At 37.1% G+C, this 19,741-nt stretch overlaps 1 protein-coding gene across 5 annotated transcripts in view; it reads right to left on the reverse strand.

Annotated features, from left to right (window-relative positions):
• The window catches only part of ncam2a (neural cell adhesion molecule 2a), a 161,758-nt gene extending 155,307 nt beyond the window's left edge, over positions 1-6,451 (reverse strand). For 3 of the 5 annotated variants that reach the window (XR_013326938.1, XM_077721264.1, XM_077721285.1), the window contains exon 1: positions 6,134-6,451. Coding sequence is in view for 4 of the 5 variants with exons in the window: in XM_077721264.1 (XP_077577390.1) it covers positions 6,134-6,236 (103 nt within the window). In the remaining variant the exon portion in view is untranslated. The remainder of the gene's footprint in view (positions 1-6,133) is intronic. The other 2 variants (XM_077721256.1, XM_077721247.1) reach the window with 1 other exon arrangement.
• Positions 6,452-19,741: the final 13,290 nt, after the last annotated feature.

The following is a 19,741-nucleotide window of genomic DNA, read 5'->3' on the forward strand; positions in this document are numbered from 1 at the left end:
TGATCATGCGCTTTTCAAAAAGGAGCCAAAATCAATGAAGAGTTCATTTGTCATGAGAACGGCCTGTCAATCAATAGCAATGTACTGTTCATTGGACTGGAGCCTGAAAAATGCAGATGTAAAAATGACCATATTATATAAATGTTGGTAATTATATTGGTAATTTTCAGTTGGCTTGCTGAGAATTTGCACAATGAAATCCTGCTGAATAATGATCTACGGGTCATTTGAGAAGGCTGATGGCATACTTCCTCTCCATTTTAGTAAGTGCCTGACAATAGTTAGCTTATATTTCTCCAATATACGAGTACAATAATATGATACTCGTAGCTGTATCTCTTGCAACATACTCTTTGTCGTAATGGTAGATAATGAAAATAGTGAGATCTATTTGCAATTTCTCCTCAAAATTTTGTCTTTCAAGTGCCTAAGAATACTGAAATTGAAATAAAAAGCTACCATTAGGAGAGAAAACTCACTTTTATCTTAAACAAAAAAAATCCATTTTACATTTGCTTTATGCTGAAGCTCCTAGTGGGGTGTAAATGAACATAATTCAACAACATTTAGGACGACAACTATTATGTCCTTTTGATATGGTATCAAGGCAGAGGCTTCCAATTTTGGGCAAGAGAAAGATGCAAAGAAGCTTTCATTGTGATGGGGGTCAAAGCAATTAGCCCGATGTCAATGAGTCGAGTGACCTTGGGTCAAGCAACTTTGTCCCAGAGTAGATTTAGTGGTTGAATGTCATTGCGCGGGGAGGTCAAGCATCATTGCAGTATGCACTTTAATTAAACAGAACTGTGGTCAGCAATCATATCTGATGTGTTTATGGTTTATAAATGCAGTGATCCACATGACTTGACCTCATTAGACTATGTCCACGTTGTAATAATCCTAATTAAAACCTCGTCGGACTCAAATTGTCGCATGGTGCTGCTGAGCAGCATCATTTTTTTTTCCTTGACTAGCAACTATTTGTACACATTCGGAACTACAAAAGTCTCATGACTGTCCACTGTCAAGTTTCAGAGACTTTTAATGCCTATTTCCCCTCATGAACATGACGACACCCTTGTGTGCACCACAATTAAACCGTAACAATCGCATTGTGTACATTGAAATCCATTTGAATGTCTTTTCCAGACTTTGAATGCCACCCATGTCTGGCTTTATGCATCATATTATTAGTTGAGGGAAGGGGAAAATATCCCTGGTTGCCGAGTGTTTCTAGTAGTATACATCGTCTTTTGTTCAGGCAGTGTCTCTAAGCCTTTAAGAAGTCAAAAGGAGGATGCTCCTGGCATCCTGTTGGCAAACATTCTGGGGAACACCTGAGACACACTCCTTCAGCAAGAGGAAGTCTCCCAGAGTGGTCTCCCTTGAATTTTTATGTTGCTGTTGTTTGTTGACATACATATGCATTTTACTACAGGCTTGTTGGCTTTTTTTTAACCTGTAAAAATAGGTTTTACAAATAACCTGATCGGAATTTTCAGTGTTACTGTCAATGAAAATCTGCATTGCAGTTCTAAACAGATGTTCTCGAGCTATAATGTAATCAAAGTTTGTCGGATTTAAGGTTTACAATACTATATTGAGATGAAACTTTAAAAACATTTGTTAACGTTAATACGAAAAAGAATGTTCAGATGGCAAGACCACTGAAATGTTTTTTAATGTACATTTTCACCCCATAAAGACAAAAGATTTGGTTAACATTTTCTACGATTGTATGAATAGAGGTACCTTAAATTCTGCTTTACTCTCTCTAAAACATCAAGAGGACATTCAAATGGACCATTTCAGAACCAAATTTCACTATTGTACGAGCGTTCAGTCCACGTCAAAATCAGATGTCCAGAAGAAGTCAAAAATACTGTCGGAAAAATCGTTCCTTCTGTACCTGAAAGTGCTTTATGGAGTTGATACACGAATGGCACAGTAAAATCTCCCAAAAATATACTTCAATTACTTATTGCGACATAATTTACCTTGTCCACCTTTGAGCTCAGGTCAAAATAAGAGTCTTGTCACGAATAATTACACCAACAGCGATGTTAATTAAATTGAGGGCAAACACATCTTGTTAGGAGGCTGAACGGTATTGATAGCTCTGTGCCCTTTTTACAACTTACGCACATCATTAATGGAGCAGCCCGACTTGGGATTGGCCAGAATTTGGAAAGTATGCCCAATTGTATGCTTTAACAGTCACTGTGAACCACCATGCTGACCTGACCTGGTGCCCTCGCGGCATAGATGCTCTTTGCATATTTTAGCATGTGGCGAAGATTGGCATACTATTAACAATTTAGTAAGATAGTCATTTTAGGTCCTAAACTTGCACTTTTTTAGAACTCCATACACCATTTGTCATATATATAATATAAAAGAGTTATTTCCTTTCAATAACATGATTAATTTCTAGGTAATAAAACGTGGTCATTAAATTTAATGGCGACATGAACGTGATTTAAATTGAAGCCGAGCCCTATTAAAGTGTAGTGTCAGGAGTACACAAAAATTCTTAATTCGGGCCAGCAAGAGATATTAAGAAGTAATTTAGTGCTTCCTGTTGTCAAATTGTGTTGATGTTTAAAAGGTCAGAGGTGCTGGTCACCAGCAGAACTTCTGACTAACTCCTGGACTTGTTAATTCGAATCTCAGAGTGAGCAAATCGCACTGGCTATTCGTATTATTTATATTTTTAATTAGTTAATTACGTGTGCTTGCCTTCAGCTGTTCAGTTTGATTTGTCATAATTACATCTTATTATGTTATTACTATTATCTAGATTAGCAACGGAATTCATTAGTGCCGGGTGATGTGTTCCAGCTGTGCAGGTGAGATCTTCCATCAGAAAAGTGAGTAACATATATATTGTGCTGTTTTTCCAAGTTATAGGGACACACAGACTAGTAGATCAAAGTTCTTCTGAAGGTAGACTACTTGGTCTTCACTAACTTGTTATGTAGTCATATCCATGCGCATAATCAGACGGCCTGCATGCCGAGATCATAATAGCTCTGATCAACAGGAGAAAGAACTCATACTGTGCCTTACTCAAATATACTCTGATACTTTCACATCCATTTTGTATAAACATAGGTTTAGTTGATGACTGAGATGGTATTATTGTTTTTTTTTTTTTTTTTTTGGTCATTTGTTTTGTAGAGCTATTTGGAACAGCAATGTGGCTGTTGTGGAAGTTCTGTAAAAATAATGTTTAAGAAGCAAATCATATTGTCAATCTATCTCCTTATAATGCACATTGCTACTTAGAATCTTAAAAATAACTTTTTGTAGTGGGTACAATTCAGCAAAAAAATAATAAATAAATAAAAATATTTAAAATATATATATATATATATATATATATATATATACACACACATATACATATATATCCATAAATATATATGATAGGCTTCTATTTCCAAGCGAATCAGATCTAGACAACCATTGTCTTCACACCTGCTACTGTCCCTTGAAACCCAAAAAATGCCATGTTGTTCTTTCCATCGAATGGGAAGCAGGTGTACCAATTCGCTCTACATTACAAGCAGAGCCTCTACTATACAATTTCCTTAAAATAACTTTGTGGGCAATCCACAGTACAATCAATCGTGTTAAGGATTTACATTTAAATAGATAACTTCAGCTTTAAAACAGGACCCCCACGCCTTGAGTAAATCCCGCTGCAGACTTGAAGATAAAAAACTAGCTTTCTTCCCGAGTACGGTGGTCCCTTGAGCAAGATAATGACATGTGCCTTTTTCCCCGCTTGCACATCTCTATGGGTGTGATTATTTTGTATATGTATATCAAATGAGCACACAATAAGAAGATAATATGCAAGGTTAATATTTCAACAAAACATCAAAAGTTGACAATGACATTCACTAACCATTGATCAACTCCCTCTAACTATATGTAAATATTTCTAGTAAAGCTGTATTTCCACTGCCCACTTGCCAAAAACTCATCAGAGAAGATGAAAAGCACAACTGAACAGCACACACACCCTCTACTGGCCAACTCTGGAAATGCAGGCAACAATAGGTTCAAAATTAATGAATGCTACTTATCAGTGCTGACACAAAATGTAAAATGTGTTCCAAAATCAAAGTATAAACATTCCTAAATACACATCATATCCAAATGTCATTATGATCTTTCCACCAATTACAAAACAGCAACAAGTTTAGGTCCGCAGGTAATTGATCAGCTCCGAGACAAAAAAAAAAAAAGAATCTCAGAGGAAGGGTGTGTTTAACATTCCTAAAATAACCAAATTAAAATAGGACCGTTCAGTAAATTATAGAAGAGTATTCATTTTAGTTACACATCCATATCACAATGAATTGGGAATCAATTTATGAGGAAAAATGCAGTAAACAATCTTTGGCACCTCTAGCAAAGTCCATGTAGGTTAATAAGGAAGCAAAATTGACCCGGGTGTTAGTTTTACTTTTCGATTCACTCTTTTCCATTCTCAATCTCATACAGAAAATCCCATATTTGCTGCAGTTTTTAGATATGCTATTTACTCATTTCTGTATGCAAATAAGTCCATTAAAACAGTGATGGGAGGGAAATCCATTAGGTCTACATGACAATAAAGCCTCACCATCATCTCATTATCCAAGTCCAAGTTTTTGATGCATATGGAACTTGAAACATAAGGCAATGCTGCACTTGCATCACACATTCCCTTGCCATCTTGTAACCTCTATTTCAACAAAAATAAAGCACCTGTAATTGGCAGTGTGAATTATCACTGGAGGTATGATAATCTAAAATACCCAGCACAATGTGTTACTTTAAAAAAACACCTTCTACTCCTCTAAACACTCATTATTTTTGGTTTATTTAGTCATTCATTAATTTTAGACAGATGCCACATATCAGAAATAGGGGGAAAGTTACCAAATGTACTTAATTGGAAGATATGTACTTTTTTTATTTACCTAAAATTAACTCAACTGGCACGTCTGTGACATTGCTTTAACACTAGCAACTGATCAATGATCCAATTGCTTCTTTATTGCAAAGTTGCTTTAGTGAAAGTGTTGATGTTATGGGCTCGTGCAATTCAAACATTAATATTGTTAAAAAGCGGCAAATGACCTTTTTTGTTTAATTCAATGTGCCATAGGGTATTTTGGATTAGCCAAGAAAACTTTTAATACTAATTGTGTTGCTCTACACAACTGATGCTAAAATAAACAGGAGCATTAGTTGTTCCTAAATTTAAAAAAATGGACGTCACTGCACGTCACAAGTTACAAATCTATTTTGTATAGATGTGTTTACTGTATATCTTGTGCAGAAAGTTTGCTGCCAGCTCAACAATCTTCCTCTTTATAACCACTGTTAGACTCAGTCCAGAGTAAAAAGCCTGATCTCCCAGAACATATCGAATTCACATTGTGAAGAAATTATTTCCATCAGAAGAAGTCTGAGCATCTAAAGCGATAATACATGAGACCAAAAGAAAAGCTTGTTATCACATTTGACAAAGACCCTGGAGCTACTGTGAGCTGTGTGCGTCCTGAATTTTCTCATTCGTTCTTTCGGCTCCATCACGGAAATCTGAAGGCTGGCAGCCGAATTTACTGGAGAGTTGAGACAGCAATCAAAGAGACAAGGGCAGCTATCATTAACTTGCTCTCTCCTTCTCACTTGCTCACAGCCTGAGCACATCTGAAGTATGACAGTGAAGCTTGCGACTCCTCCTGTTTGCTAATGTCGTGCAAATGTGTGCACGGAAAGAAAAGACTGCAATCACCTACGCAAGTTTGACATTCAGATATTATTTCAATCAACAGCCGTGTGCCTCGGAAATCCCTCCCAAACTGCGTATTATATAAACACAAGCGAACAAAAATCAAACAAAACTTCACGGCTCAGTGATGATTGGTCACCCATTTGGTATAGGGGTTTTCATTGAGGATTTACGTAGGAAAAACCCATGCAATTACTCCTCAATTGTTATGTGGAGCAGTTCATTATAAATAGAACTAACCCTAAAATACCAATGCATAACAATATCCAATACAATCCCACATAATCAAATATAGTATCCATGATTAAAATTATGTATCTTAATTTTTTTTGTACTCACCAGCAAAGCTGACGCCACAATGGGGGATCACAATGGTGGACTTAGATGCAGGTGACAAGGTTATTTTCCAGGTTTCAAGCAACAGTTTAATTTCCTGGCCCATGGAAAAAAAGGTCAAAGTTCAAAACCAACTGGAAACAAAAGATCTTTCAAAGCAAGGGTACAAAAAAAACATAACATGGGTCAACTTTATTTTTGTGACCTATACCACCCTGCAGATTGTTAAACAAGGATGAGGCCCTGGCACAAGGAAAGGAACAAAAAAGCCATACAAGAAGTAGGACCAATGATACACAGGTGTTCACTCTTGGGTGATTAGGGGGAGGTAAGACAAAGCATTGAGGAACTTACAAAAATAAAACAGGATGTGAACCAATTTCAATGTCATGCTTCTTGTCTACATTTAATTGACAAAATAGCACATGTATGACAATGGCATTGAGCTTGTGCACAGAGGAACCCACAAAAATAAAACAGGATATGAACCAATTTAAATGTTATGCTTAAAGTTATCAAGTCTTGGCTACATTCATTTGACAAAACAGCACATGTATGACGAGTGAAATTTGATTGATGTAAAATCCACATTCAGTAGTGGAAGCAGAGCAGTCAAAACAATGCAAGAAAACCACTTTGGGGAATACCCCAAATGCATTTTCATGAAACAAATATTAGCATTGAGTATGTGAATATAGGTCAGTGCTATTAGTACAAAGTCCTTTGCTGGGTCCTGAATGTTCAACCCTGTCACAATTACACTGAATTAAAACCAGGGTTAGGGTTTTAATCTTGAGTTAAGATTCCAGCGTGACATTTAAATGGTCCATTTAATATATTGCTCATCATAAACAATTACTGAAACAATTCATCCATAAAAGGAAAAAAAACAAATTACAAAGCTGTTTGTAAAGGGTGCCTTAAAAAAATATTTGAATGAAAGAACGGAGAACCTAGAAACCTCCCTTTTATTTTGTTTTAAATGAAAGAACAAAACAGTGTGACTTTTAAATAATTCATGAGCAGCACGGTACACATATCGCTCTCAGCATGTGATCGGCATAGTGCAAATATTAACAACCCACGAGTTGTCACTTATCCAAGAGTGGGGGATCTTAGAGCTTTGGAAAGCACATTCCTAAACACTAAAATTACCACCTTGCTTTACCTTATGATTAACACTAATTCAATGTTTGCAAGACTTTAAAAAAACTTCAGTTTCAGGTCAAAAAAGTGTTTAGTTTTTTTTTTTTTTTTTTGGGGGGGAGGGGGGGTAGGTTATGAGATGAAGGAATTCCTGTCAATACACAACAAGTGTCGCCTGCATATTTTTACCCACATCAGATAAAATTGGAGTAGCTAGGATATATTGCAATGCCGGCAACTCCCTTGCCTATCGCTCTAATGACTCCACATCATATTAATTTCAGTCACTAATGAGGCTATTCGGAAAGATAAGCTTCCCCACTATTCGCTAATGAACACATACAAATCCTAGTGGGCTCTGTGCTAAGCCCCCGGGACAATTTGCCACACAGCTTGCTGCTGGACAACCATCTCAAGATACACTTCAGATTGTATAGTGACCATTAGTGTTCTGTAGGCACTAAAGCAACAAACCTGTTAAAGATGTGGAGATTATCAGTATCAATGCTATTCAAAACAGGTTCTCAATAATTGGGTGTACTGTGAAATCGTTTACTCCATGACTCAGTAAACGAGTGACTGCATCAAAGATTGTTACAGCTTATAATATAATATATTTTTTTATTGTTGTTATTTGAACGTATCATTTTATCTCTATTGCAACAGTAACTCCAAGACAGGCTATACAAGTACGTCATCCTTGGAAATCAATGACTTTGTAAACTAGACATTCCTTGTTTTCTTTTCTGTATGTTAGTCCTATGATATGATTTTAAAAATACAAGTCACAAAAGGAACTAGAAGAATTGAGAAAAGCTGTCCAATATTTTGTTTCAACGATTTACATCGCAATGACGAAACCAAATTATCCGGATTGGGATATAAAATTTTGTCAAAAACATCTTGTAAAAGAACATTTTTTAAATAGTGTATGTTTGTAAAGAACTTGTACTATTTTGCTTACCTGCTCATTCAATGATAATCAATAAGAACATTAATATAGAATCAAATCAATTATAGAATTACTAGGCACCTATTATCAATTCCCATTCCCAATGGTCATACTTAACAATGAAAGACGAATCAACGTAACTTGAGTTTTATTCAGTTCTAAATCTAGAGTTGGGGAATCCTAATTTAATTATGGGCCTTGTTTGGAATGAGTTCCTGGGGACTTTTTAAATGTCATGGAATAACTTTCCAAGACTCCTTTACACTTAAAGTTGAACCATGGTGATTGTTCTCTCTCTCTCGGGTTCGTGGCAGTCTGAGATGAAAGTCATGAATCAAGGCCTCCAATATGGTTCAAATATTTGCCCATGCAACAATAGATGGGTCACTTTCTTCTCCCTCCTCTTCTTTCGTGTTCTTTTCCAGGCTTCAAGTACTACAGACTGATGCCTGAAATTCAGTCTCAGCATAATTAATGTAGTATATGTGCAATTTCACAGTTGAAACATTTATTTTAGCATCAAATCTGGTAAAGTGGAACTTGAGTTAATCTATTAAGATATTTTATTGTCACCCCGGCAATATTTATTCCGTAAATGTCCTAATTAATGTTCAAATTACCGTAAATACATCAGTTGCAATTATCTTGTAGTCGAGCTATTTTCTCAAACAGTAACAGGTCAGTTATTATTAGAAAAAGGGGCACACATCTTAACGCCGAATCAAATCTCAAGAGTATGTTGTGTTTGTTTACATGAAAGCCAAGAACAATGCTCAAATGTGCCATCGTGAAGCAAGAGAGTGCTCCATTTTCAATGGTGTCTTGGCAGTTGAAAGCTACTGTCCATCCATCCATTCTTTTTCTTTTACACAACTTACTATATTCAGGGTTTAGGAAAAATTGAGTCCATAGCTGTGACTTCAATATGATGAGGCAGACTACTACGCACTGGATTGGTCACCCATTGATCAGAACATTGATAGAAGGACAACATTTAGTCGGAATTGAACACTCGGTATGAGTGTGGACCAATGTTACATTTTTTTTCCTCTCTCGACAATAATGAAATATTCTGCCTGTTTAATTTTCCATTTCCATGCAACTGATACAATACTCAAGTATCATGCATATTGAAGTTAAATGTTCAATTGTACTGATACTTTTATCAACCTTCCGTTTAATTAGATAGTGTTTTTACTGCCTACTTACCTTTGAATCACTTGCACATAAAATTAATGTTATTTACTGGCTGACACATTTCCCAGAATCACTGTGGGGAAATAATAATTGTCTCAATTTCAAAATCCATACTTAGCTTAACATGTTTTTGTGTCACTGAATCGTAGAGGATGGAACGGTGCCGTATTGAAAGTGGGCCACTGGGACAACTGATGAACAGCATTATGCCATCATAAAAGCTCCATGCATCATAAACAAACGACATAATAATCATGAGTGTGTATAAGGGGAATAGAGGCGGGAGTCGTCTGATGTTTTGGCCCTCCATCCACAAAACAAGGTGCAGCAGTTAAGGTGATTAATGAGCAAGACACAAATGAGAGAAAGGCCAAGCCAGTACCCTCATTGGCATAAATCCCCCCACCCCCACTAAAGGAATTTTCCACAACTCCAGAATAGTATCAGCATTTTCCTCTCATCTTTGGTGCAGCTTTGTGAGCTAGATGATCGACCTGGACTTGCAAACACAGGCGGTATGACCTTGGTCACAATACCTGATGACTGGCATCATTCATCACACAGGACCCTTAAAATAGCTCTCACCAATTGACAAATGACTTAACGACTACATGCAGGTTTACACAAATACATAGGGGGACGACTTATTTGTCATCATAATAAAGGCATCATAAAAAAAAAGGTACAGGAACCTGTTGATGAAGCTCAAATTGATATTTTTGTATATTAACACAATGGTCAATTACAGCTAAAAATGTCTACTTGAAGAATGGGGTATGGATGTGTTTTTTGGATACTGCTTAATTTGCAAATCTAATCTGTCACATTTTAATCGTGTTGTGCTCCATTGTGCAACTTTTAAATGTAGTTTTCTGGCCTATATTCCTTGTCAATTAGTTTTGTTTTTGTATGTTTTTCTCCTGTTTAAATAGGCTGAAAGTGTTCTTAGACAACACAAAGCATGGTCGGGCTAATTTAAACACCAGTTACAATCTTCCAATCTCAACAGATAAACATTTTCAATCCCCCTGGATCTGATCAACAACTTCTCCATCAGAAATTTTGTACCCTATTATTTGATTAAACTAGATATTAACGTGCCAATTTCACCAGTGTGTCATTATTTTGGCAGTTTGTAAAGTGCCCACGTCTGAGTGGGCAGCAACTCTGCTGCATTTCATCAATCAAATCAGGTTGTGAATTTCCTTCGACTTATTCCAGTCTTACACAATTGACTACAGACATTTGAGAAGAAATGAAATACTTCTTCTCCTCATAGCAGGCACCAGTAGTAACTTTAAAAGATCTGCCACAGAGAACCTTTAATTTTGAGGAGGCTGTCCAACTAAAAAAGTATTTCTCCAACTCAAAAACAAAAGACTGGGGGGGAAGTAACAAATCTAAGCCACACCAAACCACACACCAGGTAAAATAAATAGGCAATCACGAGGACAAGACAAACTTAGAAAAACACTTTACACGAACTAAACACAAACTTAAACCCTACCACGAATGCTGCTTTGTCCTACTACTTTTTAATCTGTGGCATGGTTAAGATAACTTTGCTAAGAGCACACTAGCAATGTATCAAAGGTTTGAAGTACAGTCCAATACAAAGAAAGGAAAAGGACATTGCATGTTTTTTACTATTAAAAACAGCATTTCTTAATTTTAGTCTTATTTCATGCCAAAAACCACCAAAAGAATCATAGCGATTAGGTATACATTAAAAGTACAACTTCAACAATGTGAAGAGTTCTTATTTTTGTTCACTGAACTATATGAGTAAAGCAAGTTATGAAATTTACCCTCTTTTAGGCGCAAATGATTGGTAATTAGAATATTCTCGCAACTCAGTCATCCAGATGAGTGGCTTATTTTTGACTGACCTCACCTTTTCCAAAGGATTAGTTAAGAGAAATATTAATTTGAGCTGTGGGGCAATACTTTCATAATATAATACAAACTTCACTTTTGGTATTTTCCCCCTAAAATATTGATTGAGGGGGAAAAAAAACTGAACCGGGCATCCAACAATTTGAGGAAGTCTACGTGGTCGCCGCATGTTTGAGAACACGCCACGTTCGGGGAAAACAGCCCGACAGCAGCAAATCTACTGTCAAACTGTCAAAATATGATTCATTTTTAATGATACATCTGAGCTAGCAATCACCAGGTGGGTACATAACACCCAGCACACTACATTACACACTACATAAACACACTACAACACAAGAGTAAAAAATCAATGTTTTGTTTTTTTCTTTAGAAACATTTTCAATAGTCTGAAAATATGTTGAAAAGGGTTCATAAGACAGTCTGAAGATATTAAAATACTTAAAATGCAAGACTAAGATGTATTAGTGGTTTCTGGCATGTACAATATGTTCAATATTCATTCAGTCTCTAAGCCGGGTTCACGGGGGGCACTGGAGAACCCCGAATTGGTTGACAGAATATAATGTAGTTTGAAATTTCTGTCCATCCAAACAGAAAACCGCCAGACTGTGTTTACCGTTTGGCTACTGGTAATAAAGTCGGTTGCACGCCCAGGCCACCTCAGCTGAGGAAGGATGTTTTCCGGGAAGGTTAATTCGCTGTGGCGTTGTAAACTCACTACCTCCTATTGCAGGGGTGTCCAAACTATTCCACAAAGAGCCACAATGGAAGAGTGTTGTCATATGCAGACAAACTTGAAACAGCTCATTTTCTGTTGAGTCAGTCTGAGCGTTACCAAGTCAAGTGTCCATAGCTGGCTGGGATAAGCTCCAGCACCCTCCATGACCCTTGTGAGGATAAGCGGTTTGGAAAATGAAGGTCTGAATGTGGCTAACTGGACCCATTTAGGTATTTACATTTAAATTTTTAACTCTTTGTTTGAGAGAAAGTGTTTAAAACCTCACAAGGAATTTTGGAAAGTTAGTTTTAGGAAGCATAAAGTAGGAAGCTATTGCATAATTAGGCACAGTGTGACATTATACTGATATTGATATCAATTCTGCTGGTTTGCACAACAGTTTGGCTTCTAAAAATGTTCCCAATCAAATCACAAAGGCGAAGATCACAATATTCATCCAGGTCACACACTCAATATGATCTCGCTTGAAATAGTGGAAAAGAAAGGTTACCTACAGAGTGGAAAGTGGTGGCTAATGGAAACAGTGCCATACTGTACTATTGCTTATCTTCGGGTCAGCCTCCATAGAGTGGTCAGAGGTCAGAGTCGCCTGATCTTGCCCAAGGACGTGGCAGAGAGCCGATATGGTAAGCTTGCGGCAATGTCAAAGGTCAGCTTCTTCCAGGCGTACGACTGCAAATGTAATTCATCACTGCACACAATCAGGATATAAAACCAAGCCAATGAATCTCTTCAACGCAAAGAGAGGAACCACTAGTTCTCGTGTCGTACTTTGTAGAAAGGAACACTTTGTCATGCTTTATATTAAATCCTCACTGATTCCATTAGAAAAAGAAATCTAAGGCTTCTAGATTTAATAGACATAGCCAAGCTTCACAACCTTACAAGACTATCTGCCATGCTCCTTTTTCTTTATAAGTTTAATGTGGGTGTAAACTGATTAACCCCATAGTTATTTACAAGGCCTGTAAAATCACATTCAACTGAATAAATAGTTGGATTGGGCGACAGTAAAAACTGTTGCTAACTACTGAGATCAATCAATTTTTAAAAATTACTAGTAAATGTAGAAAGCTTTAAAAACTGATTCTGTAGGCGTATTCGTTTCTATCAAACTACCAGCGTTTGCTAGCATTGTTACAAATGCGTTTAGCATTCATCTGAAACAATGAATAAAATCAACATATAACTTGACAATGATGTGGCCCGCTGGAGTAGTGATTGACGTATCGGCCTTACAGTTCTGAATTAGAGGGTTCGATTCTGTGTGAAGTTTACATGTTCTCATGCACGTTCTCCTCGGTCTTGCGTGGGTATTCATTTTTGATCCACATCCCCCAAACAGTATAAATAAAATAGTTTGATGGGATAAGCTCCACCCCCATGAATCCTCGGAGTTAAAAATATTGTGACATTTATCAATAAATGTACTGTTTTCCAGCACAAATGTGTAGTGTACAGTATTTTCTTTGAGGAACATGATAAATAACAATGTTAGATTTTCACTTGCCTGTCAGACCCCTCAGGGTCAAGCGCCTCGCGGTCATTTTCCAGCCCACTGGCCCATATGTTTGACATCCCTGCAATGGAAAGTTGAAATTATACATGCGTAACAAGCAAAAATATCAGCTTGCAAACTTGCAGGTTTTCCAACTGTTGGGCCAAGATTTCTCCAGAGTGCTATTCTATTAAGCGTCAGAATAAAACAATTGTGTGAACAGAAGAAGAAAGAAAACATGCATATATACAACGATTTGTGTAATAAAATCCTTGTGCACATTTACACACACACATTTATATGACATTTGCTTCCTTCTATTCACAAAGCTTAAAAAGGCACCGGGGATGTCGTTCGGCATCGACAATCTAAATGAAATCTCCTAGTTTCCCTGAAGGTTTCCGTTCTCTCTACGGAGCACTCGATATAAATCCGAGCCAAGAATAGAATATTTTTCTCTTCCTACACGGCCAGCTGCCATTTCTTAACCTGTACTCTTACTAATGTATATCTTGATAGAGTGTAAGAAATGTTGTGTTTTAATGTTAATCATGACTATACATCCCAAAAGGTGGCAGTTGAATCATTACACTCCCACATTTGAACCTTTTTTTTTTTTTTACTGATTTTCTGGAAGGATCCCACACATCAATCTAGAATAAGATGGACAAAATTTTTACCGTGTTTTAAATTTTATCGGCTTTCCCACATGGACACGCTTGTCACAAAGTTGCTTCCCATTAATGCCCCCTGCTATAATGCTGAAGCAATGATCCATGACACAAATGATTCATGAGAGCGTGACATGTAATGTTTTATATTGCTGTAATGAAAGTTTTATAAATGCCAGTGGAAAAGGACAGCAGCGCTGCAAGACTGAGCGATACTATTCATGGATGCAGGCTGAGTTCCATGTCATGTTAGGAGACAAACAATAAAACACCCCTAGCCATTAAAACCGATAGAACAGCTTGGACGGAGCAATTCGAGGGATAAAAATATCTTGTTGAGTTATAATCATTTCCGCTCTTTATAATGAAAAATACCGCTAGAAAGGCAATCATTTTAGCAAAATAGCCATGCTTTTTGACCCATTTGTGAATCTCTATCAAGTCGTCTTAATTTCCAAAGGAGAAAAAAAACGAATAAAGGTAAATGTAAACATCAATTATTAAATGTACTACATTCATCTGGAAAGATCATTTTCAGCTTCATCTCACGGACATGATGAGTCATAGCTAAGTTTATCGACTGACCGTTTGAGCTCATCTATCCTAATGACCCCTCCCACCTTAATGATATTTCTTTAATGTGCGTTTTCATTTCGGCAGGCCACATAAAATCTCCTCAATTCATTAATGTTGGTCCCTTTTCCATTGATAACAACATAATGGCTCCATTCCTTATTCTGTTGATGATTTCTTGGCTCTGCTGTTTGTAAATGCAGGATAGAATACCTAAAACACCACATTAGCTCTGCCATATTGGACTTTTTCACTCTGGTAGGTTTTAAATATAGCTTTAGGGCATGGAATCCGTAATGCAATGCTATTTTCACATCACAGCTCCAAATTTCAATCAGCAGAGGTTGTGAAAAATGCTTTTAGTTCCATTCCTTGGGTCCACACGCCTGCTGCACTACCGCCCAGACATCCCGTCAACTCTCCCAGTTAACTCGGGTGACAATGAGGAGGCCTTTCATATTGTTAAACAACACCTATTGTTTGTGCGCAATGATTTAATCACCCCGGCACCAATTAATTGATAATTAGCATGTCGGTCAGAGCAACAATGCCAATTACTAGTCTCGTTTCAACGGACGGCGTCACCCGTGACGGTAAACACTTTAAAGCTCTCAGCGACATTAAAAGTTAGAGGCGAAGCTTTGATTGCTTCCCTGTTTGAGGATTTTTAAATAGGTGTAAACAGCCACCAACACGATTAGCAAACTCAATATTCAATGGGGCTTTCTCATCAACTTTGGTCAATTTGACATAAATGGAAAATAACTAAAATGACACACCGAGGGTGGAATTCTGATATGATCCAATATTAGTAGAAAAAAAAACTTGTAAGTTGCTGAATTTCCAAGTCCAGAAAAAAATTAATTGAAAATCAAGTTATTTCAGAAACTGCAAAGTATCGTGCACATTATAGCAGCTAGTTTCTTTAGTTCAAATGACTTTATTATAGATCCTGTTTTTATTTTTCTTATTTCTATTCACAGCATTTCAGTCTTTTTAGTCTAATTTTCATCTTCTCTTTCTATCTCATGGACTTATCTGCGTTTGCAATTAAATGAGGTAAAAAATCACTGAGAAAAAATATTAGAATTAGCTTTTTCAGTGTTTATTCTTATAAACAGAAAATAATTTGAATGGAAATTATTTGCTTTTTTTATGCAACATAAATTGGAAAAAATTTAAAAGTGTTTCAATTACATTCACACCCAAAATTGCAATTTTTGGAAGAGTTTAAACTCCTCAACGAAAAATTTAAAAGGAATTGATGGTGTAATTAGCATAATTTTACTGCAGGAGCAGAAGGTCATAAAGTGATAAATCCAACATTTTGCTCTGCTGTGGCGCACACTGCACCACAACCTCATCTAACATGTTAAGTTAACAAAAAAGCAAAAAAAAAAAAAGTGAAAAGCCAATTCTCCTTGTCAAGACTCGCTTCACTTGCAACAACACCTAAATAATTCATAGACCACCGAATCCGGGCTTAAATATTCATGCAAAAGCATATTAGATAAAACAGTTTATCTATATAATCAATTGCGATCATCATCTTGGGATCTCTTGAGAGCATGTATGCAAATCTACCAGTTTGTTTTTACAACATTTAACTTCCTGTGTCACACTTTTGTCGTGAGCTACAGTAAAGCAAAGCTCACTATAGTGGATTTGGGAATTGCATACATCTTTCTGAGCTCTTGTCCTCGTTGGAGTCACTGGAGTAGCAAAGCAAAGAGTGAGATATACCCTATTTTCTCAGATTTTAGCTGCGTATAAGCCGTACCGTTAAAATTGTCTTAAAATGTGTTACTTTGAAGGGAAAATCTTAAGAAAAATCATCGCAAGTGGTATTTCTGAGATAGATACATTCAAAAAGGAAGTCAAGTGAGCAGTACAACCCAGAAGTGTGTTAGTAGCGGTCTAGTTTGTCATCCCTAGGTAAGATGGCGGCGCCCTGAGCGAACAATGGCAAGCACAAGTGAGTGAGTCTTTTTGCGTTTTATGCGAGATAGGGTTTTTTTTCTTGAATTTCATTCATAAATGTCAAAATATTATTTTTTTTTAGCATTTTATCTGTATCTGTTTCCTCTATTTTGAAATAAATGACCGTATCGCCCGCATTGTCTTGCATTCCGGCATTTCGTCTTTCTCACCTTGCAGTTTCGTGCAGGTCAAGGCTAATTTGAATAATGTGACTCTTTATATTTTTATATTACTACTTATTTATTTTATTTTTTTTACTGGGAAAATGCACTTTGTGGCGTAGCATCACCAATTTTGTTATACGCAGCTGTGCACGATGACAATAAAGGATTTTGATTTTTTTTATTTGTGCGCGTATAAGCCGTACCCTTGATTCAGTTATCTATTTTTTGTTACAAATAGCTTATATGCGAGAAAATACGGTAGTACCTTGTGCTGGCAACAATCATCCCAATCTAGTGAAGCAAAAAAAAAGAATCAACAGACAATCTTGACTTTTTGAATTGCGAGATGCTCAAAGGCACCTTGTAGTGATATTGACTCACTTACTGTAAATGTTGACTAGCAGAAAAAAAACACACACTCAGCCAATCTCTTTCCCCCCAAAAAAGATGTCTATCCAAAAATAATCCAAAATAGGATAACAACAACAAAAAACTTCCACCTATGCACATTGGTAATGATTTCTATAGACATCAGTTGCTTCCTGTAAAGCTGCTGAGTGTTGGGAAAAAATGTTCCTCCATGAATTGCTGTGCAGATCATAGCCCTGGTCTCGCCGCTCCTAAGCGGATTGCGGCAATGTTTTGACGCTTTGGCAGCCTCGGTCAATGATAAGAACGACCCTGTCACCTCCCAGAAAGCTTCAGGCCAATACTAAATTCTTACCGAAGATTGGCACTTCCGGGATGTTCCGATCAGGTTTGGTTGGCAAAGCAGCCTCTTCAATTATTCATATATTTGGCATAGAATATTTGACACGAACAAGATAGTTTGCTTTGGACTCAAATGAGTTCATGTTGAAACGAGTTGTCAAAAAATATTGTTAACAGTAAGAGCCAGTCAGGGATAAAAAAGGAGCAAGAAAAGCAAGAAAGCAAAAGACCTTCTTTAGAATATGATTGAATTCAAAGAAATGAAAACAGCATTTCAGTGCTCAGCCACTCTGAAAAAGTGACACTAATTAAGGCCTTGTGTCGCGACACACATCAGGCTCTGCAATTAAATAAATTTCACAAAGGAAAACTGTTTGAATGCAGCCGGCAGGATCTAATTTGTTCAATTTCAACCATTGAAAGGGTACCAATTTGCAGACCTTGGAGAGAAATTTCCAATTTATAAGAAGCCATCTCTTTTAAATTCATTTTCAAGCCCGCATTTCAAACTGGGAACCCGCTATTGACATTCGTGAATAGGACTGGGCGAGGCAATTTTCGACTAACCCTGATGACAGGTCACTGCTGAAGAATTTGGGCACCATTAAAAACACATTACACAGCAGCAGCCATCAAATTTTCCCTCCTAATTTGTTCGTCAATTTCTTTTGTACTACATTGACTGTTTCCCCCCTTTTATGATATCCTGCAGCCATTTGACAGCAGTACACCAAAAGAAATTGCGACCTAAGTCTAGTTTAATGAGCATAAATGTTTCCAACTTCTCAACATGGATTGTCAGTGCTTTATAGCAAATAATGAGCTCACGGCGACATCTCATGACAAAAGACGTATGTGTCAGATCCCATTACATGTATTTATACCACCTATGCATTGCATATTATTTCGTGGAAAAACAAAGACGCATTTCTTTTGCCATCTGAAAGGGGATTTTTTTTTTCGGTCTCACAGCCATCTGATCAAAAATTAAAATAAAAATGAGAACAGCGACTTCTCCAACTAAAGCCTTCATGCACCACCCTCTCTCGGCAGTCTCAAATAACAACTGTGAAATGATTTTTTTTCCACAAGCACACCAAACAAAAACACAACCCCTCCCCCCCATTTTCCTGACTGTCAATAATTACAGTGTTCCCTCGCTACTTCGAGGTTCAGCCACCGTGGACTCAGCTTCACAGATTTTTTGGGGAAAATAAAAAATTAAAAAATACAAATATTACATTGAGACAACATATTTTATAGTTTTTTTTGTTATAACATGAATTTCACTCTCTCTACCCGTATTCTATATGGTGTACTGTATACAGGGAGGTAAAAGAAATATGTATATATATTTTTTTTAATTAAATTCAAATTAAGCATTATTGAAGTGGAATCCCTACTTTGCGGAAATTCACTTATCGCGGGTGGTCCCGGTCCCCATTAACGGCGATGACCGAGGGAACACTGTACTTCCCTGTGTATTAATGAAAGAATATGGCCAACATACAATATATCAATGAAAATAAATGCAATAAAGACAACGAGCACCTGATCAATATAATGAGAGGATTGCAGCTACATGCATACCTTCAAAAACCGAAAAAGGGGAATATGTCCGCACACATTGTTTCCAATACAACGTAAGAAGTGTTGTAGGTGGCTTTTGAACATACAGCACCCACCTATGTCCCTGCCTCTACTTATTTTCCGTCCCAAATGCAAAAAAATATTCTATTCCTCCACAGAAGCTGACCACAAAGATGCTACGACACCCTCAGAAGGGGGCGGCTTGTCTTAGGCCCGGACTCCGTTGATTGATAGTGGCAGAGGCTAATTCCATGGCAAATGATACTATTATTCAGGGGCTCAAATTGAATTACCCCATCCATTGAATCAGCTTATCGTTTTCCCCATGGATAGTTTAGCAACCAGTGTAATCTCCCCTACTTACTTACAAGCCCAGTTTGTCATGCCTGAAGTTTTGTCTCCCTCCTTTCTACCGGCTGAATACTCGCTTTGAAGCGTTACTGCGGTAAAAATGTCATTCCTGCGGTAGGGGCTCAGAGAAAGGTAACAAA

Source organism: Stigmatopora nigra, chromosome 1 (genome assembly GCF_051989575.1).
Source record: "Stigmatopora nigra isolate UIUO_SnigA chromosome 1, RoL_Snig_1.1, whole genome shotgun sequence".
NCBI lineage: Eukaryota > Metazoa > Chordata > Actinopteri > Syngnathiformes > Syngnathidae > Stigmatopora > Stigmatopora nigra.